The following is a 25,378-nucleotide window of genomic DNA, read 5'->3' as shown; positions in this document are numbered from 1 at the left end:
GTGTTTCTATGGTGTGATTATGCACACAGAGTGATAAATTATATACTCTTGTTACTAAGCTGGTATTCAGTTGCAATGACCATTAAATTCACATATACATTTTAGACGTCTATATTTTTCACAAAACAGGCCCCAGCATAGTTCACAGCCATATGGTATTGTACCGTCGTTAACTTGCGCTATAAGGAAAGTGCCCATAACCACAGAATAAAAGTGCATGCCTTTACTTTGGAATATATATGGTTTGTGGTGGTAAGACATAGGATAATCACATATTCATATGGAACGAAGGTTGAATGAGGTACATACGAAAAGATAAAATAAAAACATGCCTCTTAAGGCTTCTTGTCAATCTAGAACGATACCCAAAGTTAATCTACATATTGAATTTTCGAATATAATGACGATGACAAGAAAACCTCCCAATATACACTGTCTTTAAACCGAAGGTATAGATCGAAGCTTTTCCTTTTAAGAGAACGTGTCGTTTCAGAAAAGGATTTTGAGCAAATAATCAACTTTAAACGTACGACAAGGGCATCGTTGATGATTCAAAAGTACTCCCTATATCCTGACAGTACTTCATGATTATCATTGCTAAATCATATTATTTTGAGAATGGCTATGTATACTACTTCATGAGGACAATGTATAGTCGCTTGTTAACATCACAGGACATGTTCAGTAATAATCGTCTCTTTAATTGCTTTACAAGTAGAAAACATCTCAGAAGTACTATCGTTCCATGAATACACTTTGAATAATTTCTGATTTTTTTTAAATTTTTAATTCATAGAAAAGGATGAATCATTTGAAATCGATGGCCTCGATCGGTCTTTTATGGCGCTTAAGGCAAAGGAATAGTTCGTTAATAGGGCAAACCTTCATTTCTCTCAAGCAGTTTCGAAATGACGATTAAACCATAAGAAACAAATTTCTCTTTTATACCCTTCGGTGCCCCCATGATATCATCACTATCTTTGAGCTCTTTAGATGCAATAACATCTTCATGTCTTTCTATCAAACATACATCACACTGAAGACTGTATTCCAGGCCATCGAGCGATTTTTAGAATTCGTTTTCTTCTAATCAAAACATATTTTCATATGTCTGATTTACTGAGTTCGCTGTGAAGGCGACATCATTTATCATTTCCAATATAATTCTGGTTTCCATGTTTTAAAGTGTTTTGGCAATGTCCGAACCTTCTAGACAGTTTCAGTCTGAGACAACAAAATTCATTGCTGAATCATCCGGATTCAGATATCATTGAAAATCACGCCCTCAGTATTCCATCCAACACATGAATCGTAAAGGTTTCCGCCTTGAACATTTTAAGCCCCACCTTCTAAAACCGCGAAACTTCCGTCGAATAACACATCTTACGGGTATAATTCATAGTAAACCATTCAACTATATCACTAAAAAGTGAAATATGAAATGTTTTTCAATGATAGTTTTTTTCTTCGAAACAAGTCTATCAACTGTAAGATATGTGTAAATTTGACTGGCATCTGATATGTTTTCATTAACCGTTGCCAATAACTCGACCAACCCATTGCAGACATTCATCGCTTATGTTAACGTCGTCTTGAGGGCAGAGACCCGCGTCTTCTATCACCTTACTAATATTAAATACTCTTGTTGGCCCGGATGGAAGAGCGCGAGGGGTCCTACTGTGGAAGGAAATCGGAGCTCCCGAAGAAAACCCACGTGGTCGGGCAAGTGAGCCCCATTCTTTTCACGTCCGCTCCGGGAATCGAACCCAGGACACCTATATGATTCGCTACTTTATGACGGAACTTTATTTATAAATTCATAAATTTACAACTTGACAAACAAGAGAAACGCAATAACTCCATTCAAATTATATCAACAATCAGTTATGTCACGATAACATTAGTCCAATTGAATAACCTTATCAACGAGGAAGTGATCATAGACAATTGCAGATAATAAGTCACATTGCTACAACGTCACAAACATTACATCACGATACCAGTAAAAACAAAGTGGTGACTTCAGCCTGTAGATAACAGCCTATATATACAGCATCCTCCATGAGAAAACCTGCAATACCTCAGGATGGAGAAGTCAGTAAACATCATATGTATGTTGGCAGTATTCGGGGTAGCTCTATGGACTCATATGGCAGATGCTTCATTGCTTCATGGCCGGCATGTGCGCCATGAAGACAAGTTGCAGATCGGCAGTCCTAGCTGGTGTTTGGATAAGCTAAGATCATTCAATCTGACACACTTTGAGGTACTTCCGGGCAATGGATGGGATAATCTGGAAAACAAGGAGCGCGGACGGGTTGTACAGCATTCCTTTTATGAATGTCGGACAACGGATGATGGTAAATTTCTCCTTCCTGATGGTGTCATCACAATTCCCGTCAAGTCGAGTAAACTAGACGTCTTCTCGGAAATCTACTCTTCCTGGATGGATTATAAGGAAACAACCTCAAAATCTATCAACATTGCTGCAAAATATCACATGGGATTCTTCAGCATCGATGGGATGTTTTCAGCGGAATCACAATCCGCCAAAGAGAATCAAATCGAGGAAAAAACTTCAATTGCACGCACACAGGCGAGATACGTGAAATACACAGTCAAACTCCAGCCTGATACAACCCTCCATCCAGCATTTAGAGCACATGTTATGGAAATAGCAAAACTAATTCAAATGGATGAAACAGCTGTTGCTCGTTATGAGAGCCAGCAGTTAGTACGGGACTTTGGTACTCATGTTTTGACTGGAATGGATGCAGGGGCAGTGATAGCAAAGATTCAACATATCACCCAAAACTATGTTTCAAACAGAAATGAAAAAAATTTGAGACTACTTGCTTCTCTCAGTACTTCATTTTCCTTAGGTCTATTTGGTAAAGGAGGTGTAAGCACTGAAGGCGAAGGCTCAAGTCATGAACAGGAGTTGCAGGAATTCTCAAACAATGTGGCACATGCTACTATTAAAACATACGGAGGACCTTCGTATCTACCACAAAATTTCCAGCTTGACGACTGGGCTAAGCGGATGGACGAAAACATGGTTGCTGTTGATAAAGAAGGAACTCCTCTGTATTATTTCATAACTGCTTCTGCATTCCCTGATCTTCCAAACTACATAATTCCCGACCTGTTCAATCAAATCCGACATGCAGTATATCTTTACTATAAGTTTAACACATACCGCGGATGTACAGATGTTAATAAACAAAACTTTAATCGGATTGCGAATGTTGAAGATGGAACATGTACACCTCCTTCCACCAACTTTACGTTTGGTGGTGTATATCAAACGTGTACGCAAGATGCTGTTTTCCAGCACGACCACTGCTCGGATTACATTACAGAGAATCCCCTTACAGGAAGCCAGACTTGCCCTTCCGACTTCTTCCCAGTTCTTTTAGACAAATCTGAAGTCATCAAAACTGAAACCACACGGGAATGTCATAGAGTATGGTACAAACTTTGGATAGGCAAAAAGTGTACAGATGTCCCAGTCCCTGGGAGTGTGACTGTTAGTTCATATTGGTGTGTAGCTAACGGAGATGTGCCTCAATCTTCGGGTTATATGTTTGGGGGACTTTTCACACCACACATCACAAATCTCTTGACAGGAGGAAGCTCTTGCCCCCAGAATTTCAAACACCTTCCACTCCAGGACGGTATGACAATTTGTGTAACACAAGACTTTGATGCCGGATTTCCTTTTGGAGGCTTCTTCACGTGTCGTACAGGTAATCCGCTTGCAACAACTATGCACTCTGATCAGTCTCAATGGCCGAAATCATGCCCAAAAGGTTTTAGCAGTCATCTGGCGTTAGTGTCGAATGAATGCGAAATAGAGTATTGTGCACAAACAAAAATTGTATCTGATAAGGGCTTGCCTTCTGTAAGGAAGCCTCCATTTATGGCATATCCAAATTATAGAAATGTTGAAAAGACGGAAGTTTTTATTGACACTCATTCCAACACATGGACTAAACTACCTTCGGACATGCTTAATACACAGGAAGCCAATTTAGATTTGGAGAAAGCTAAACTTGTCTTCAGAAATAATCCCCAGTTTGAGGAACAAATGCAATTAATTGATATTCCAACGCCACAGCTGACATATGGAAACACTAGTACACACACTGTGTACTCAAACATTTCTACTTCATCACCAAAAGTCAATATCAAGGATGTAGAAACCACATTACGTGGATCTGTGGCATCCCACAGACTTCAAACTGACTCTAACGTTGTCTCTGACCAAGAAATGAAACATTTGTCAGATCCAAGAGAACATCAGCCATTACCATCTGGGGTTGTGGTAGCATTGTCTGTGATTTCCACCTTGCTGTGTGTCTGTGTGATCATTCTGTTGATGATGTACAAACATCGAGGAGTGTACAGAAGTGATGAAACTAGTACCTTATTAGGTTAGTGATTACTGTTTGGATAAGCAGAATAATTATAATCTCGACTACGGAAATAACCAACCGACAAATTATATTTCCTTTCAATGTGATTTCACTAAGGATTAATCAGGTGAATAGTAATTGGGTGCATTAAATATGAGCTTTAATATTGCGAAAATTCATTATAATTATTTCTCAAGTCATGTGGCGTTGGTGCAGTGCACAGTTGATTATTGTTGCTGGTATAGTGGACAAACCAATAATAATACTAACAGCTGGACCAGGAGGTACTTCCTGTTATGTTCATACCTAGTACTTCTTCAATTAGGGTTTATATGAAATTTTCAATTAAGTGTTTCAGGAACTTGACATGTGAAAAATTAAAGAGCTGACGGGCCCCTTAATTTACCTAGTTAATGTTGATTAAACTATACTATAAGAAACACCTCTGTAATTAGTCCAAGGATAGCAAACTGAACAAAATATTCTCCAATATGTGTCAAAGCAAATCAAGCTATGATTTCCTCAAATACATGTCTATTGAAATGTATAAACATTGTGGTGACATGAAACAATAAAAATAAGATGAATGACAAAGTGGTGTTGTCTTATCAATATTTGAATATGCTTTTCAGATCCAACATTGAATTACATGCCTTGTGCACACTCTTTAATATACCTGCTAGTATGGATTTCATACACAAACCAAACAAATTAATTAAAAATCAATTTAAATATGATGCATCAACAAACTAGCTGGAGAATCTGCATATAAGAATGGAAAAATGACACATTATGCCATAAGAAGACGTTTATTTTCATCTCTACACGGCACATATGCTATACACTTTATACAAATTTACAGTCAGGCACATTGTGCATGTTACAGAAGTACATGGTGGCTGGTGATTTTTACATACTGTTTTAGCTTTAAAAATCCTTTAACATTTACAAAGTGTTGTTGTAATATGTCACCAGTGTGTGGGATATTGTGCAGCAGGTCTTTCATTTCACAAAGGTTGTAAATTATCAAGTCATGTGAACTTTGTTCTAAATGAGATTACAAGAAAAAAATAAAAGGAAAAGGCAGGAGAAGCCCAAATGGCTGTACTAATCAGCAAAGTACTAATGCATTTCTAATTAACAAATTCCAGTTACACATTAAATCGGTAATTCAAATAATTATTTTTCAACATTGATTCAAAAGTAATTACAAGGGGAATGGCTTGTGAAATGTCTTGCCAGAGTAATGGCCGAAAGAAATTGACAAAATTTGACCGTAGAGTGATAATTTACTCGGCTATATGTGAAATAAAGTTACTTGTGTCAGGATAGATCATGTTAATCGTTAATCCCTGATCATTCATGCAATGTACTATTTTCTACTAAATTTCATCAGAACCCAATTTTTAAATGGCAATTCAAATCCTAAATATGTTGCTAAGATGAAATGGCCATCCTGAACTTAAATTTGAAGAGTAAGTATTAACTAATCATTCAAACCAATTTGAAGCAGAATTGGTCAAATATATTTGCAAAACTTGCAGCTATATGGAATATCAAAACAAACTCAATTTGGACTTTCACTGACATTGTTTCACATTACTTGTAAGGAAATAGTAATAACAACTTCCATAAAATGTCAAAATCCAAAATGGCCACCAGCAAACATATAGAATACTGGATCTTACTCATGTGTCATGTATAACTAGGTCAATTTTTATGATGTTATCAGGGGTTCAAATAGAGATCCCTCCAGCAGTTCTTCGGAATACGAAGTGCAGTATAAAGTTAATGGCATAGGACTGATGGATAGCCCACGAATGAAAAGTGATTTGATAATTCAACTACCTCATGATGGCAGGCTAAAAATATAGCTTAATGATTAAGACATCAGATAATTGTATTTTCCTTTTATGGTAAAAAACTGCCATTTCTCTATCACAAAACTCAGAGAAGTGATGAAAAACAGATTATGTTATGTATGTGTTAAAACAGTTAAGGTGCATTATATATTAAATAAGACTGGGTAGCATTAAAATCCAAATCACTTTTAAACTACCATTTCAGACTGAAAGAACTGTGAAAAAAAATGGCAACTACAGGAATAGGAGCTATGCTCTGTACATTCTCTTGATATTTTTTTCCTGATTTTAAAATCATGCACACTCCCCTTCTAAGATTTACCATTTCCCCCCAATTTTTAAGTTGTAATTTTCATTAAAAACAAAATCATCACATTTTCAGGAAATTCTTCATAAATAATACCACTCCTCAAATATCTGAAATTTGCAAGGTCAATGTTTAAACAATCACTTCAAAACTACCACAAGATTGAAATAGAATAAAAACCATGGTGACATACTCAATGAACCTCTGCATACTAGCACTATGTAAAAATTTTAAGAAAATCTTTAAATCTAAGAGCTTCAAACCTATGTTCTAGAATATATACAAAAGATATTGTTATTCCTTGCTGCTCTGAGACTTGTAATCAATTCTACAGACAAAGACATTGGCTGATCAGATAACTCCAATACATTAAACAACCTGGCAAAGTAAACTAATGGTGTAGGACTCTTTTGTTGATAGTTTTATTTCTGATTCATGTTTGAACAGTATTTCTAGCAGGTATCACAACTAGTAAATGTTGTTACACACAAATCAGTATATCAATAAAACACTAGGAAAATAATATATGATACATGAAGGAGTAAAAAATGGCATGTTCATGATTTTTTTAATGCAAAATAAGTGTAAAAATCTGTTGTCTAATCCTGCATTTTGTGGAATGATTAAATACTCTAAAAAAATTTACTGAGAACGATGAAAAATAAGCCCCATTTTTCTACATCAAACAATGTATTAAATACTAATAAGTAAAGTTTTTCCTTTCTACAACTCAGTATTCTTCTGGTGTCCTGCTGATTGACAAAAGAAGACCACATGGAATACATACTAGTTCTATTATTTTTATTCATTCCCAATGATACAATGGTCCAGCCATTGAATGATATCAACTCCAAATACCACCCTTAATTTTAACTATTAACATTTTCTGTGTATAGTTGTTCACATACTAGGTAACACCATGTAGTAACCTCCCTCTATTGATATATAAAAGAACAGCAAATACTGGAAATATGTCCATTTTAAACATATTGAGTGTATATCTGAACTTATTTAGTAATTACTTTACATCAAGACACAAACTTTATTAATTTGTTTGATGAAGTCTTGGATATGGCATTGAAATTGAAATGCTTGTTTTTAAAAGAAGATGCCAAAATGGAATGCTATCTCATCCAGATAGGTCTACTTCAAACATCCACACTGTGATACATGTAAAATGCTTTAATATGAAGATAACCAAATGATGGAAACATCTCATTCTTCCTATATATTACACAAGTGCAAGGTAATACTCCAGTTGGCACTATCCATTTACCTTCACAATATCTACAATGTACGTAAGTTTACCATCTCATTGGTTGGTCCTCCCAATACAAGTATCTACAATGTACGTAAGTTTACCATCTCATTGGTTGGTCCTCCCAATACAAGTATCTACAATGTATGTAAGTTTACCATCTCATTGGTTGGTCCTCCCAATACAAGTATCTACAATGTATGTAAGTTTACCATCTCATTGGTTGGTCCTCCCAATACAAGTATCTACAATGTATGCAAGTCTACCATTTCATTGGTTGGTCCTCCCAATACAAGTATCTACAATGTACGTAAGTTTACCATCTCATTGGTTGGTCCTCCCAATACATGTATCTAAAACGTACCTCAGTTTACCCTTAGTTCCTCTTCTCAATACTGACAAGATGAGGTCACCTTCCTAATATCCACCATGTACCTAAGTTTACCTTCACAATATAATTTATTTTCCCAATATCTACAACGTACCTAAGTTAACCGTTAGTTTACCCTTCCAATACTGACAAAATGAGTTCATTCTCTTAATAGTACCTAAGTATAAGTTTACCTTTCAAGTACTGAAAATATGAGTTTACGGTCCCAATACCTACAATGTCAGTTTATCATCTCAATATTGATAAGATTCTCCCAATATCTAAATTTGCCTTCCCAATATCTGAAGCATTTTTCCCAAAATCTTACAATGTAATGTGTATTCATCAGTTCTTGAAAGAATTAAAAAGATATTCAGCTCCTAACTTGAAAGACATTCTCTGAAAAACATTCTGTCTTTGACAAAGTCTTTAAGATTTAATCTTCTTTCATCAAACAGTTCTTCTGTAAAGGTCTTCCTTTATGCTGATAAAGGCATGTTTCTTCAGTGAACACATGTATATAGCGACCATCTATCTATAAATCATTGATATATACAAAGTAAAACTTAAACAATGTTTATGATGTAAAAAATGCACTGCTGACTGATATCTATACCAAGCTTTGTAAGAAAATCCTAAAAATATCCAGTCACTAGATCTTTTTACTGCACACAAAATACATTTTCATATATCATACATATCCACAGTTAAAAATACATGAAAATAAATAACATACATTTTAAAATGTCATTAACTTTCAGTTTATAACCGAGTTCATTTTCTCAAAACATACCAGCTCACATCCCAATCAGTAACAACCTTCCAGAAACAATGGGTAAAATTTCTCTCATCAACAACACAGAATAAATAATCAATTATTGTCACATAATGCTGACTATGTCAGCAGAATTTAGGTACATAGAAAGCTTATTATTTTACAACACATTTTGCCTTGGTACAAGTGCACTGTTTACATTGGGTAATAAATATGACTTCTCTATGACATCGTTATTTATACTTTACTAAGGCAAAAGCATCACATAAATTTTTGTTCTATTTTAAATTTCATGTCGACTGGTCTTTGGTGAAAAATATTTATATTGATAATCCTGACATATATAATGCTTTATGATGTATTATTTGAATTCTAAGTAATGTTCTGTTCTTGATTAGAGATGAGATAAACAGATTTCATACTGGGCTGAATGTCGAGATTGACACTAAATACTATATATCGGAATGTTTTTGAGCAGTGCAACTTTAATGAAAATCCTAGATAAGTACTTTTGTAATGTTTGTTTATTAAATTTTTTGCAATTTCATCATCTCAGAAATTTGAAAGGCATCTTTTGAAGACTTTGAATACTTTAGAATAAACATAGGTTACATATATACCAGTGTAGGTTCAAACATCAACTGAAGATCTAACTGACCAGTCATTTTAGATAAGAGATCTAAATACCAACTAGTATTTATTTGTTATGAAAGTATTCATGTCTAGAAAGTTTTCAGGTGCATGTAGGTACGGCACCACTTTAGATGTATTACTCATGTGTTCAGGTGCACATGGGCACATGAACTCTATCAATGTTTTACACTTGTGTTTACCATAAAAAGAAGAAAACATGTAAATTTTGCAATTTCATTTTTTTTTTGTGAATTTTAACAGATTGCTAGACTCTCAAAAATTTGATACACGCAGAAATTCACGATATACAGTAATTTTCTTGCTTATAATTCTTCAAATCATATTGAACCTAATAACAATCACTTTCACATGTAGGGTATATCATGAACTTAAAATTTTTTCACCATCAGTAACTCAAATTTAACATTCACCTACAATAAAACAAATTTAATATTGAAAACATCAGTGGGATATTGACTCTTGCACTGCTGGAACATTGACCTCCTTACAACTGCATCACGACAGCCAATCCAGCGGATGACATCTTCTGTGATCCTGAAAAGGCTGAAGGTCTCCTCAGTCATAGGTCACTTACTAACGGCAGTCTTTCTCAGATGAATGAGATGAACATCTTCAAATTCAGATATCACCTTGGCAGTCTCAAGCTAAGGTCCCATACATGCAAGTTTAACTCTGACTAGAGAACTGAACTTACATTTTACCCAAACAATATTCCAGGAATGGGCAAGGTGAATGTTGTGTTTGAAAGGCATCCTCTGCTTGATGAAGTTCATATCAGTGGTCAAGACTGAATAATGGCTTTGCATTGCAATGATAGTTATCCATTTAGATCACAACACCATGAAAAGTATTACAACAATAAGTAATACACCTAGAAGAACAAATATTGCACACCACTGTCGTTTATCTGAAGAAGAAGAAGAAAAAAACAACACACTTAATGTCACAACACTTACAGTGCCAAGTACTACATGAAATGGTCTTTAGGTATAAATAACATTTGAACCAAGGTAAATGTGATTCCATGTACATCGTTAATCAACATATGAAAGCATAAGATGTTGAAATTGAATATTATCTAATGGGACCCTCCAGTATGTCCTCCGATACTTGTTGAGATCTATGCTGCATACTTTTAGATTATAAATTTAAAATAAATTAATAAAACAATATGTTCCTGTTATATTGCAATACAACAAATATCTTGTAAGGTGGATGGTCAAGACACAAGGATATCCAAGGTAAATATTGAGCCTTAAATAGCACAAAATGCTTTCCAACTTTCCATATTCAATGACACAGGTAAGTTATATCAACTGTTAATTATGTGATGAGGTGTACCTGCTATCAGACACATTGTAAGTTGTACTTACCAATAGACATGTGATATATTGTAACTACCATTAGACATGTGATACATTGTAACTACCATTAGACATGTGATCTATTGTAACTACAATTAGATATGTGATACATTGTAACTACCATTAGATATGTGATACATTGTAACTACCATTAGACTTAAGGGTAAGAGGTAATGGCAACAAGCCCAGGGTTCTGAAATATTTCTGAAGAAGCCCATATGTTTTGGGCGAAACCGGTAGACAAACAGTAATAAATAATATTTTAGAATCCTGAGCTTGTTGCGATTGCCTCTAACCCTTTAGTTCCTTCTACTCTTCAATCGTCCTGCATACCTGGAGGTATCCAAGCAATGGACCACGGAACCTACTCAAACTTTACTAAAAGTATGGTGTTGGCTCTTCACCTTTTTTTATGTTTCATCATTAGATTTGTGATAAGTTGTAACTACTACTAGGTATGTGATAAGTTGTACCTACCATTACACATGTGATGAGTTGTACCTACCATTACACATGTGATGAGTTGTACCTACCACTAGACATGTGATGAGTTGTACCTACCACTAGACATGTGATAAGTTGTACCTACCATTACATGTGATGAGTTGTACCTACCATTACATGTGATGAGTTGTACCAATCATTAGACATGTGATGAGTTGTACCTACCACTAGACATGTGATAAGTTGTACCTACCACTAGACATGTGATGAGCTGTACCTACCATTAGACATGTGATAAGTTGTACCTACCACTAGACATGTGATAAGTTGTACCTACCACTAGACATGTGATAAGTTGTACCTACCATTAGACATGTGATGAGTTGTACCTACCATTAGACATGTGATGAGTTGTACCTACCATTAGACATGTGCTGAGTTGTACCTACCATTAGACATGTGATGAGTTGTACCTACCATTACATGTGATGAGTTGTACCTACCATTAGACATGTGATGAGTTGTACCTACCACTAGACATGTGATAAGTTGTACCTACCATTAGACATGTGATAAGTTGTACCTACCACTAGACATGTGATAAGTTGTACCTACCACTAGACATGTGATGAGCTGTACCTACCATTAGACATGTGATAAGTTGTACCTGTCATTAGGCATGTGATGAGTTGTACCTACCATTAGACATGTGATGAGTTGTACCTACCATTACATGTGATGAGTTGTACCTACCATTAGACATGTGATGAGTTGTACCTACCATTAGACATGTGATGAGTTGTACCTACCATTAGACATGTGCTGAGTTGTACCTACCACTAGACATGTGATGAGTTGTACCTACCATTAGACATGTGATGAGTTGTACCTACCATTAGACATGTGATGAGTTGTACCTATCATTAGACATGTGATGAGTTGTACCTACCATTAGACATATGATGAGCTGTGCCTACCACTAGACATGTGATGAGTTGTACCTACCATTAGACATGTGATGAGTTGTACCTACCATTAGACATATGATGAGTTGTACCTACCACTAGACATGTGATGAGTTGTACCTACCACTAGACATTTGAGAAGATGTACTGATCACTAGACATGTGATGAGTTGTACCTACCACTAGACATGTGATAAGTTGTACTGACCACTAGACATGTGATGAGTTGTACCTACCATTAGACATGTGATGAGTTGTACCTACCACTAGACATGGGATGAGTTGTACCTACCACTAGACATGGGATGAGTTGTACCTACCATTAGACATGTGTAAAACTTTTGCCATCTTTTTCATAGTTGCATCCATCTTGGATTCTGTTGTATCCATCTGGTGGCCAAAGTCATCCAGCATGCTGTGGAAAAATATTGAACATATTATATGCTTGAGACTAGCATAAACTTTGGCTTTGGAAAATATGTTTGTCACACGGTAAGAAAATATCATCAGAGTTTGTAACGTTTCTTCTGATTTACTAGAAAAGAAGTACAGTAAGTAATAATTTTGAATGGAAGCAGTGGTTTAAAGAAGATCATAAATCTTTTGTCATGTTAATAAAAATCAAATTAAAGTATTTACTTCAGCATGTTTACAGTTTGGTACCATAAAGGGGCCTCTTCAACACATAAAAGCTTAGCTTATGCCTTATATAAAGTACATGTTTAATTAAATTCTATGTATCTATAATAATGTAAAATCCATTCAAATCAATCCTGAAATAATTTATGCATTTAATTTTATAACATTTTTCAGGTATTTTTAGAAAAATATATTTCATACACATATTTTCTGTGTGAAACAGAAATTTCCAAAACTTATACTAGAAAGAAATCAAAACCTTTAAACTAATCCTTTAGTCATAAAAACATCTGAATATTAACTAACTATATGTGACAGCAACTGTGAATCTCTTCAATTTATTAGGGTCTACATTTTGAGGGAATACCTTGAGAACCCATGCAAACACAGAGGGAGAAACAAAATTCTCTAGCATACTTTTTTTTCATTTGAATGTAATACACTTACATATTCTGTTCCTCTAGTTCGTTGCCTATTTGGTGACTCATGTTTTTCAGAACCCCAACACTGGTCCCTATCTTCTCTAACTGGTCGTCCTGAGATTCTATCAGGAGCTAAAACAGAAACAGTTTAAGATTCCAATAACGTATCATAATTATGCTTCAAAGTGAACTACTTCATCTCTTACTGTCAGAAGTACAACAAGCACCAAAGTTTCATTTAAGTAATTATGAAAAATGGCATTTGATTTAAATTTCTGATTTATTGATTTAATTGATATTTTGCTGCCATTTTTTATCTGTAGTGTATATTGTGCTTCATTGTTTCTACGTTCATATGATATATCTTATTTCTATGTTTGTATGTGCTACTTTTGACTGATTTAGTGCTATCATGCTACTATATTTCTGGGTGTGTGCTATTGTGCTACCCTATGTTTGGGTGTGTGATATTGTGCAACCTAATTTCTTGTTGTGTGCTATTGTGCTACCCAATGTTTGGGTGTGTGATATTGTGCTACCTTGTCTCTGGGAGTGTGTGATATTGTGCTACCTTGTCTCTGGGAGTGTGTGATATTGTGCTACCTTGTCTCTGGGAGTGTGTGATATTGTGCTACCTTGTATCTGGGAGTGTGTGATATTGTGTTACCTTGTCTCTGGGAGTGTGTGATATTGTGCTACCTTGTCTCTGGGAGTGTGTGATATTGTGCTACCTTGTCTCTGGGAGTGTGTGATATTGTATTATCTTATTTCTGGATTGGTGTGAATTGCCTATTGCCAGACTTGTTTAATAGTATACTACCTGTTGCTGTTGGGTAGTGTCATCTATAAACCTCTGGTTTGCACGCTCCATATCTTGGTCCAGTTTGGTGTAACGATCATATTGTTTACCAGCTCCATTAGATATTAATGCCTGAGTAGTATAAATCACAGTGACAGGAATTATTGTTAACAATAAATGTAAAACCATAAAGTACAGCCTTATTGTTCAATATTTTACAAAATTGTAATAATTTTCCATCATGAAAATGTCTTAGTAAAGGTTAAGCTATCACATATTATTTCATTTCACATCAACCTGCACTCTGCAACAGCAATAAAACATCACATCACACATTTACGCAATTGTTCTGTGACATGTAATTTCAGTCAGTAAGAGTGTCTGACATGTCTGGCAAGTTGTGCGAGAGTGCAATACAATATTTCATCAAAGATGCAAAATTCATGAAATTGTAAATATTATGGAATTAGATGCAACTTAAATTGCATGGAATCCTACTTTGAGCAACCTGTGCTCTTGTTTTGAATCCTAAATATAATAAGACAGTTATGGAACTTTGTTTCAATTGATATGAGGATTTGTGGAGCTCAGATCACAAATATCAACCTTGACCTCCAGTGATTTGATTGCAACAAAGGATCATAATTGTATACTATAAGTAATCATTTTAGATACTGATGACATTTGCCTAGCCTACTTTTTTTCATTTTTGATCTATATAGGACAATGTGATAACATTTCATAATGGAACCTTTCAAACTACATCCATTCTGCACATCCCAAATTTTGATTTCACATCTTCAGACATTCAATATTACCTGCCGAGGTCCCATATCTTCCTTTGGCTTAGCTTTTGGACTGGTTAAGTGAGATTTCATTTGCTGGAGAGAAACAAAAATCTTCATGAAATTTGATTTGTCTCATTCAAATTTAAACCAAGACCTTTAAAGACACTCATTCACAATTGATTTTAAAGACATGATGAAGACTATACATTTTATCATTGCTAGTTGGAGTAACTGTAATGCATTCCTATTCCTGTGTCTTAAATACTATTGGACTCTTTCCTTTATTTCTGTGTTAGAGGGGGTATTGGAAGGTAACAATGATCTGATTTTGTTAACAAATGATTTATAATGTATATATGTGTGCATACATAAGAGTTGGGTAACTTAAAGTCCTTGCTGAAACCTAGTCTATAATTAGATGACTAGCAAAGATATACTGAATATGCTTCATTTGAAATATTCATAAGATGAAACATATCTATTACTAAAGACTACACACGGGTCTTAAGAATAAAAAAAAAATATAAAATGATCAGAAAAACAATCACTTACCAGGACAGCTGACTTGGTTCGATCAATGAAAGCTCTTCTGTCAAGCAACTCTGAGGTATCAATTCTAAACTTCTTTGGATTTTTTTCCACAATACGTTTTAATGTTAAAGAAAACCATGTATGAATGTACTACAAAGTCATTTGATGTAAGACTACAATTACTATAATAACAATATTACAAACATTAACATCCATAAAATCTCATTTGATGTCAATTAAATATGAAAGGAGAATATACATGTACCAGGTATGTTAAATTCTGAAATGTAATAAATCTAATGTATCGTAGAAGAATATAGAGGAGAAAAATCTAGTAGAAATAATGAAAATATTGTATTGAATCCTTTTATATTTTGACATTCCTTAAAGGTGACTTTGATTTCCCTAATTCACCTTCTGAACTCGATCCTACACTTCTGACCCAAGGGCCAATCAAGAATCCTCGTCAGATGAATGAGCTCTAAGGATGCAGTAGTGTTCATTATTCGATACGTAGAAATATATGATTTGTATTGAAAGATATTATTTTTATAATTGTGGGTCTTTTATAAAATCCTTAAATTTTTCAATTTTAATAACACATGCATGTAGAAAAACACCATCACATTCTGCATGCCTCTTCCCCAAATTTGTTCAGTGATCTTTGACATGCAGTGAAAAAGAAACACATCAGGCCCTTTTTTTTTCAATGAACCTGTATGGATTATAAAACTTCATTGTGCATCGATAATAGTTGTTATGTAAACAATATACAGAGACTGAAATTTGAACAGCATACAGAAACTGATATTAGGACAATATTTCAGTGTGGATAGGGCTAAAATAATATGACTGCTGAAGTATATACCTTTACAAAATTATACATATATCTTGTTTTATAAAGGATATCTACGGTCTCCTCCAAATCCTCCAAGTCCCATTCTATACTCCGCAAGCTATTTCTCAACTCATTGGTTGTCCAATCATATTCTTCCTTAGATACTGACTTTGGATTTTCCAGGAGTTCACACCATCGGTCATACAAATTACGAGATGATTGAACAGCCTTTTGTACTTCACTGTAAATTTGAAAATATTTCATTTGAAAATACATAAAATGATTGATCCTACAGAATCCCTTAATATGCAAGTATTCTGAATGAGGTGACAGGCTGGGAATTTATTATATCAGGGTTATGGATCTAGGTATTATTACATTTATAAATACAATTCAGCATTACCATGTGCAAGAGGTGCTGAGCTCTGACAGACAACTCTTAAATCATCATGTGTGACATTGAATCTGGACACTCTTTAAGCATACTTCTGTCATAATCAGGTAACAATCATTTATGAAATATTGTAGATTACATCATGTAAAATTGACCTAGTTTTCTCTTCTCTGTGGCAGATTCTGTGGTAGTCTTCTTTCACATGTATTTTTCTTTCGGCATGCTATTTACATCATTACATGTGATATGCACAAAGCATTATTGGGATTGGGGGCCAAATATAGATGCCTAATTTATATTTATCATCTAGTCAGTCTGACAAGTTTGATCGGATAAGGATTTTCTTCATTAGTTATTTAGTTTTTGGAAATCAGTGATATATAGATTCAATCTGGGATACAGGCTTAGGGATGCACAATTATATTTGTTCTTTGTCCCATTCTATCAGAAAATGGACATTTTCTTCAGCATTGACCATCTTTAAAAATTAATAAAAAGAATGGATTTGTTAAAACATGAAAATTCATTAGCAACATTTTCACAAAAGTTAGCATACATTGTATTTAATTTTTACATTTTAAAATGTTTTGCTATTATTTTTTTATGAAAAATTATATACAAACACAACAAAACTAGTTTAATCCAATGTCTTTTTGCTAAATATCTGATAAAAAAATTTTAAGTTGAAAAAGGGGCTAAAACTAAAAACAAAACCAACACAATTTATGTATATATATATGTAACCCTGGTAAAATACTAGTCGCAATATACCACTAGACTAGAGAGAACTTCTCTTTAGCTCAAATGGTTGAGTATCAGACTAGTAGCCAGGGGTCACGGGTTCGATTCCTAGCAGAGGCATTGAAATAAATAATGTCCTCTGTTACACTGGCGCCCAGGTAGGGACCCGGGAACAGTACTTAGCCATGTCCCACCAGCATCGCTGTAACCCCTGGAAACTCAAGAACAAGTTATTTCCTGGAGGGGGAGCATGTAGCGGAGGCATTGATAATATATATATATATATAAAAGAAATAATGATTTATATAGAATCAACAATACAAATGATGTCATTTCTGAAAAGCTTTATCACTGTGGAACATAACGTAAGAGTTGTAATCACAAGGAAATCCGACAGACTGACTGTAGTTTAAACTATAGTGTCCTCTGCCAGGACCGGAAAGAGATCAATATATATCAATGTTTCTTCAGCCTTCTTTTCAAGTAGATATCAGTATCAAAGAAGTAATTGATCATAACAGTAATGACAACTAATCACAGTAAATGACCATCCTGGAAGAAGAAATTCTAAATTTCTTGGAAAGTGTGTAAATAAACACAACGTAAAATGTGTTTCTGTATTAAAAAGAAACGCCGGGCCAGCGACCGTGTACAGTTGAGATTACACATATACTTATAAAATTTGTATTGGTTTGAGAATTAAATTATCTTTAAACGTTGGTATAGTTCTGTATATAGTAAGCCTTTAGCTTGATTTGTATTTCTATAATCTTCCACCAACGAACAGTGTTGACCAAAATCTCTGACTGTCGTGTATTTGTTTGTCAAGTGACTTACTCTCTGACAACGAAAAATGGGTCTTCCAGAGACATTCTGTGCCTCGATCAAATTAAAGATGTTCGTCTGTTACAGCTCCATTTCACAAAATTGTTATATAGATGGTTATTTCTCACATCAGTCCCTTGAGCTCAGACAAAAAAATACGTGTTATAAAAAAATTATTGGACTCATCACAGGAAATACTAAGGAAAAAGCAATAAATAAATCAATCGCGGAAGACAGAAATACGGAAATTTGCAACAATTAATATAAATCAAAATTTAGGAGAAGGGAGAACACACAATAACATAAATAGACTATTCAAAATCAAATTTTTAAAAATCTGTTTTCTTACAGAGATTTAAACGGCTATTTTAAAGTTATATAAATTTGTTTTGTGATGTCTATTTTCGCGCACTGTTATTGAGTTATCTCCCTGTCTCGGAAAGGTCAAAAGTTCAATCGCAGCAGCAGCAGCAGCTCATCAACATCCTCTCTCCTCTCTTCGATAATGTATCCGGTCTGCGGCCATCTTGAAGGGATCAAAGAAGGTTTGATCACCGACCTGAACATGGAAACTAGTATTTTATCATCTCAAAAATAGTTAAAACAGAAATATGGTCAAACGTAAAACTATATCTGGCGATGATTTGGATGGAGATCAGACGATCCCCCTGCCTATCCAGACGTTCTTCTGGCGGCAGACGAGGTAATTAATACTCGACTTGTTGACATATGTCGATGATTTCGTTATGCATTAGTTTGTAAATGGTGGTGCAACCACAATAAACAGACATGGTGAATACTATCGTGGGAGAGAATTAGACGCGTGAATGTGTCTGCGCTGGTCTAACACCATTGATATAATACAGTCAGCAAGGTGGAAACGTTTACATAGCATTTTAACGACGTTTATAAACATTGGACATGTTTGTGCTATTGAGACGAAAAAAATTGCTTGACATTTAAAAAAAAACAAACAAAAACTGTTAATGTACATAGTATATACACTGTGTTCATGAAGTATATATGACTTCGATAATTAGACTTTTTCACTTTTTGGACTAGTTGTGAATTCAGAGATCTGGATTTTTTTCTGTGATTGTTTCCTTTGACATTATTAAATTAACTCCATCATAATTTTTTCAATTGTGGAATTTTTCTTTCTTTTTCATTAAATGGATCAAAGTACAAGTATGTGTGTTTTTACAGGGTATTCTTTAATAATTATAATTTAATTTTCTTCTATTTTCAGACCTTTCATTCGACCAAAACTGGAAAAGCTCTGTGAAGCATCCTGTGTGGTGAGGATGTGTATTTGTTATTGTAATATTCGTGTTTGATTATTTTTGACAGATCATAATTACTTGTAATTAATGCAGTCAGATTTATTCAAAACAAAAGTATATCGAAAGGTATCATGTCTTGAAATAGAATACTTGAAATAATAAAATTATTATAACTATATTAATTGGAACAGAATACAGTAAATGACTGATCTTATAACAATGCTTTTCTTCAAATCTTACAGTCTACATTATTATGATTATATGCAGTATTTTTGTGCTTTTCAATGTTAAATAAATGATTTATACACTGACATTAATTTGCTGTCCTTGCAGTCATTCGAACGTGTGGTGGTCCAAAACATTTTACATGGATGTTCCCCAAGTCTATGTGCTGCAATACAGAGTGTCCCACGGTGGAAGGTTATTCAAGCTGCCTTCCCTCATGTCATGCATGCCTGTTCCACACTCCTGACATCTTGTAAGCGCATAAATATAGGTAAGGTTATAAACTTCTTTAAGGTATCCATGGATCTAATGGTTCTAATGCATTTTTCTTATCTGTTTCATAATCATTATGTACCTGTAACAATTACATGAAACGGAAATATTATTTTTTCATTACTAAAATTAATAAATTTTTCATTGTTTTAATTAAGAACAGTGAGGGTTGAACTCTGTAGTCCTTTTGATTTACTGATAAATTCAGCATTCAGTTGAATGTATGGGAAATTTTCCATAGTAAATTAAAATGGTAGGAAATATCTAGCTGTAATATTTTACTTATGGCATATTTTTAGAGTAAGAGCCGTGCTCTGAGATCAATGCACAGAGTTTTTAATTCATATAATAGCAATATACAAGTACAATTGCTATACAGAGTAAACTAAAGAGAAATTTTCCATAGCAGAGTTAGGAAGAATGAAGGAAGTGACTATAATATACACTTATTTGTATATGTTAATTTACATTGATTTAATTAAAGTCCTTACATCCACAAAAGAATTGTTTCTGCTGAACATATTTCAGCAATCAATGAACAGAACTCTCTCAAATGTAAAAATACTTCATTATTTTAGTTATAGTATCTGTTATCTTAATATCTCCAGTTCTGTCTGCTTGAATTGTATCTAGCCATATACATGTAGATACATGTATGTGTTAAGTTAAACACATTTCCAACAGTACAGTATATATTATAGATATATGCACATGTTAAGTAAAACACATCACCAGGAATACAGTATGTGAACATGTGTGTTTGTGTCAGTCAATAAATGAATCCATGTGTGCACTTGTCATGTGATTGCTTTTAGCACAAATCTTCAAGTGAAGTAAAATCATTCGCAACCAAATGACTACTAAAAATATGTAAATTTTCAGTTTTGTTTCTATATTTACTGGCTGAAGAAAAGTTCATCTTTCATTTTTCATGGAATGTAAACAACATGTTACAATGTAGAATGAAATATATATTGGGGTATAGAGAAAAACTTCTTCAAGTGACTTAGAAATAATAAGTGCAGGGCCTTAGGAAAATCACCTGTTGCTAAATTGTTAACAAGTTATCATGAATTTGGTTCACCACTGTTATATTACTCCTCATTTGTAAGACTGATACAATACTACCAAGCTTGTGATAGGATACACAGTTCAGGAAACTCATATACTTCAGTACAATATACAGATCATTGTTAGTGTGGACTTCAAACTTTCCCAATTTAGGTAGGAACTGTACACAATATTTTCACTTTCCCTGCCAAGTTTAATTACAAATGTTAAACGTATAATATTATATGATAATCGGTTCCAAAATAGTTTGTGAAACAATTGTTACAACTATTTCAAATAATTTTATTTTCACAGATGCCAGGTTTGGTTCTAATGAGACAAAGCTGCTATACATTCTTCATTGGATTATCTTGGATGCTGCTTCAGAATGTGAGGATCAAGAGTCTGACCCCCTCCGTAATGGAGGTCGTACCATTGGAAATAGTGGTTCTTCTGAACAAATGCACTCTCTCAGCACGATACAACTATTTGTTTACCTATTTGCACCACTTCTGGACTATATGGAGGACTCAGATTTTCAGACCTTGAAGTTGGAGAATGGTCTGAGACTGTGGCAGCCACTTTGGGACTATAGACAGCCTGATATACCCTGTTTTGCGACGCCTGTCAAACCACAGAGGAATGTATTAAAGGCACAGCGAAGTCTGCTGAAGATTAATACAAATGCAGGTTTAGTGTACATGGGGAAAGGGACTTCCCGAGAGAATCTTAATGTTGGATGCATGGAGAGAAGTATAGAATGTGAAGATGAAAACAATTCAAGTCGTAAGACAAGTACTGGAGAATACCAATCTCCACGAGCACCAATAGTTACTATGTCAAACATCTGTCCATCCTCCACAGGAGAATCTCAATCAGCCAACATAGAGGTAATCTGTGAACACTGTAATACTGTCATGTCTGTGCGTGGTGCTGGTGATGGTAGTCGGCGTTGTAGTTGTGGACGGCGAGAAAGTTCTTCTTCTTATGACAAAATGAATCCTCGTCACAGACTTCCATCTCTGATAGACCATGACTTTGTGAAGCAGAGGTTAGTGAGTGCTGTAAACAGCGGCGTGAAAGGACCAACTACTCCAGATATCCTAAGTGCAAGCTACTTTGATGTGGCTGTTTTGCGATGTCTGTTCTGTCAGTACTGGTCTGAGGATGGCATTTATTGGGCACTCAAGTACATACAGCAGCGATTAATGGAGGTTTGTGATGAGGTGTTCCGAAGAACAAACGTTGATCGAGCAAGGAGCCATTCACTTCCTTTCTCTGACATTAAGATCCTGAAAAGTGGTGGGTTTCCTTTCAATCCATTTGAAACACACAGGTCAGCAGACAGAAGAGGATCATCTGCCAAAGGTTTCAGCAAACTCACCTCCAAACTGACAACAATTCGTAGTGGAACAGAAATAGATAAGCTCTCTCCAGACAGGCCTACATATCTGTCTGCATTTGAAGAGCTCCGAAACAGGGAGACAAAAAGACTTAGACTTGGAGGTGTTCGGAGACACATTGATACTGGAACTGCACAGATAAGTGGAACAAAACATACTAGATTGTCCCCAGTGGGTGTTCCACCTGTCAAACATGGAGTGCAGTTTGCCACATCAAAATCTCCTGGAGTCTCTGCCCACACTTCACCTTTCCCTCATGGAACAAAAGATGATTCATCCAGTGGTGGTACAATGTCCACTGGAGAAGGAGACGGAGACACAGATCGAGGCTCGAAGAGTCAACACTCTTCATCCAGTGGCAAGACTGTGAAATTCCCATTGTCACTCAGTGGAATTACTTCATTTGATAGTGACAGAAACAAAAGCAACCGTAGTACATACACTAAAACCAAACTTCATCCCCAAGGCTTTGACAAAGATTCTGCAACCGACAGTAGCAGTCATGAATCCTCAGCTTCTTCCCAGCAGGGTGAATCAGCTGCCAATGAAATGAGCCAGAAAAAATTTGACACAATGCCTAAACCTATAATCACAGTTACAGAGCATAGCTATGAGTCAATTTCTCCCAAAAGTCCTAATGGCAGAGGCCATACAGAAATGGGTGATGATGGACAAAAGAAATCTGGTATCTCTCGTAGCATGACAGACTCTGATATAAGCTATCATCAAGGAGATGAAGTGCATGAAGTGCCTGGATCTGTCCACTATATCCAGGTAATATGAAAATTTTACATAACAATATGGGTTGTCTTTTTAACTTTTTCTAATATTTATAATAAGCAGTGATTATTGCTTCATAAATCTGTACAAAGTGCTAGTTTGATTTTTGCACCTCTTAATGCTGAATATATATATTTTGTTAAAATGAAAATAATACTGAAAATATCCATTTTACACTTTTAACGGTATAAAGTAAATATCAGTGTTGTCCTGATTCTTTTTTTGTTTATTGGACTTTGTACCAGTAGATAGTTTTAAGATTTTCAAATTCTGAGTTTTTCTAAAAGTCATGGTAGATATCTGATATGAGAATGATTTTGCATAAAGGACAATGGTCATATCAACTACAAGATCATCCTCCAAGCTGTCCACTTTATCAGTAATACTCAGACCAGTGACCGAATTTGTGAGGTCCTTCTTAACATCATGAACTGGCTGCTCGACCTGGACATCATAGAGCGACCAAAGGATAACCAACCAAAGACACCCACCACTCCAGCCTCTGAGGGTGACCGGCCCCAGGAGGCTGAGGAGAAGGAGGGAAGTCCCTCTCAGACCAGTACAGGTACAGAGGCTGAGGGACAGGGAGATTCCACTGCACACAGTCTGGCTATGGATACAATACTCAGGTCAGAAGTAGTATTTTATGTATTTTACAGTTGTATGACATTGAAAGAACATTTAGAACGAAAAAAAAAATAGTTTATAGAAAAATTCAGTACAAGAAGAGAGATATGTCTTTGTATATGCCTACAGTGCCTAGTCTAGTTGCTGTGAATTATCATAACATGAAATATTAATGACAATGCAATGACTTTGAATCAGACATGCATGTATGATTATTCAGCACTTCTATGTATTTTTCATTTGAAATAATTGGTAAATCATGATAACATGTTTGAATCCAGAAGTCTAAATTGTAAGTAAAAGAAAATGAAGAAAGAGTTTGAAATACATGTACATGTATTTTTGTCAAATTCTCTGACATTGAAAGAGCTGTATCTTTGACTTCTTCAGCATTTTCAAAGCCCTGGGATGCCCCCATGGTTGTGGCGATGGTGTTCGGGGGTCACATGGCGACCTTCTAAGGTTAAAAGGTCAAAACTGCTTGCAGAGATTACAGAGGGTCAATCCAGCATTGTTTAAAACATATTTGAAAGACAATATTAAAAAGTCACCATTACAAGACAGTGTTGACTTCCTGCATGCCTTTCTTGGGTTTTGTGTTGAGCCCTGTTTGATTCTACAGCAGAGTGAGCGTGCAGAGAGATCTGGATCTGGTTCACAAGGTAAATAATTGTTATTAATCTGGAGGTTATTTGTGAGTTGTGATTTGGTGGTGAATTACTACAGTCCAGTCTGAAAGATATCTACTCATTACACAATTTCTGAACTAGTTTTAACTAGTTTTCTCAGTGAATAATGATGAAATTGATAACACTTTTCAACTGAATGATTAAATTTGAAAAGAAGCAGCAAATTTTTCTGTTTTTTTTTTTTTATAATCAAAATTATCTAACATCTGTAAAATGTAAACTTGGAAGATATTAAAGAAGGATTATACTAGTCCCTGGTATGATTTAATTATGTAGATAAACAAACAAAATAATTTTTTTTTAACCAAGACTTAGTACTTATAGACAGAATGCTTGACTGTAATTTAAGCAAGCTGAGTTGAAACAATCAATTAAATTCATTCATTTATTTCATTCGTTCATTCATTGTAGCAGGCAGTAAGAAGAATAGCTGTCAGGATTCACAACAGAATGGTTTCCAGAACAACTTTGGTCATGCTATAGGTGGAGTGGGGTACCGCGGTGTAGAAGGGGTCCTCATAGCATCCATCTTCAAGTCATTTGTATCCCGCTGTGTAGAGAACAGTCGGGACCTTTATGGTAGTGACAACATTGTAAGTGTATTTCTCATATCAGATAATAACTCCTTCAGAGATCACTGGTCATCATATTGAA

The 25,378-nt window shown here is 35.0% G+C and overlaps 3 protein-coding genes across 3 annotated transcripts in view; 2 read left to right on the top strand and 1 right to left on the bottom strand.

The window, feature by feature from the left end:
• Positions 1-2,086: 2,086 nt before the first annotated feature.
• On the top strand, positions 2,087-4,441 carry LOC132546389 (macrophage-expressed gene 1 protein-like). Its single transcript, XM_060210104.1, has one exon. The coding sequence runs from the start codon at positions 2,087-2,089 to the stop codon at positions 4,439-4,441; it is 2,355 nt and encodes a 784-aa protein (XP_060066087.1).
• Positions 4,442-7,143: 2,702 nt separating this feature from the next.
• LOC132546382 (syntaxin-6-like) lies at positions 7,144-18,518 on the bottom strand. Its single transcript, XM_060210096.1, has 8 exons — positions 18,407-18,518; positions 16,506-16,675; positions 15,618-15,712; positions 15,096-15,158; positions 14,299-14,409; positions 13,504-13,610; positions 12,738-12,832; positions 7,144-10,551 (listed from the first exon to the last, which is right to left on the bottom strand). Exons 1-8 carry the CDS (start codon positions 18,439-18,441, stop codon positions 10,475-10,477), a joined length of 753 nt encoding a protein of 250 aa, XP_060066079.1. The 5' UTR covers positions 18,442-18,518; the 3' UTR covers positions 7,144-10,474.
• Positions 18,519-19,005: 487 nt separating this feature from the next.
• The window catches only part of LOC132546388 (protein unc-80-like), a 49,255-nt gene continuing 42,882 nt past the window's right edge, over positions 19,006-25,378 (top strand). Inside the window, exons 1-7 of the mRNA XM_060210103.1 lie at positions 19,006-19,097; positions 19,644-19,692; positions 20,011-20,173; positions 21,541-23,402; positions 23,736-24,037; positions 24,426-24,688; positions 25,139-25,317. Coding sequence (XP_060066086.1) covers positions 19,006-19,097; positions 19,644-19,692; positions 20,011-20,173; positions 21,541-23,402; positions 23,736-24,037; positions 24,426-24,688; positions 25,139-25,317 — 2,910 coding nt within the window. The remainder of the gene's footprint in view (positions 19,098-19,643; positions 19,693-20,010; positions 20,174-21,540; positions 23,403-23,735; positions 24,038-24,425; positions 24,689-25,138; positions 25,318-25,378) is intronic.

Source organism: Ylistrum balloti, unplaced genomic scaffold (assembly GCF_031769215.1).
Source record: "Ylistrum balloti isolate Yb309-2 unplaced genomic scaffold, AGI_CSIRO_Ybal_v1 Utg369888, whole genome shotgun sequence".
Taxonomy (NCBI): domain Eukaryota; kingdom Metazoa; phylum Mollusca; class Bivalvia; order Pectinida; family Pectinidae; genus Ylistrum; species Ylistrum balloti.
Note: the sequence above shows the minus strand (reverse complement) of the source record. Positions and strands in the feature narration are given on the sequence as shown.

Bases quoted from the DNA above. Each gene is read 5' to 3' on its own strand.
- LOC132546382 (XM_060210096.1), bottom strand. From the start codon at position 18,441: ATGTCTCTGGAAGACCCATTTTTCGTTGTCAGAGA. The intron at 13,611-14,298 runs GTAGTATACTAT...TTTCTGTTTTAG, and splicing joins ACACTACCCAACAGCAACAG to CTCCTGATAGAATCTCAGGA. The intron at 10,552-12,737 runs GTAGGTACAACT...CTTCTTCTTCAG, and splicing joins AGTTTTACACATGTCTAATG to ATAAACGACAGTGGTGTGCA.
- LOC132546389 (XM_060210104.1), top strand. From the start codon at position 2,087: ATGGAGAAGTCAGTAAACATCATATGTATGTTGGCAGTATTCGGGGTA.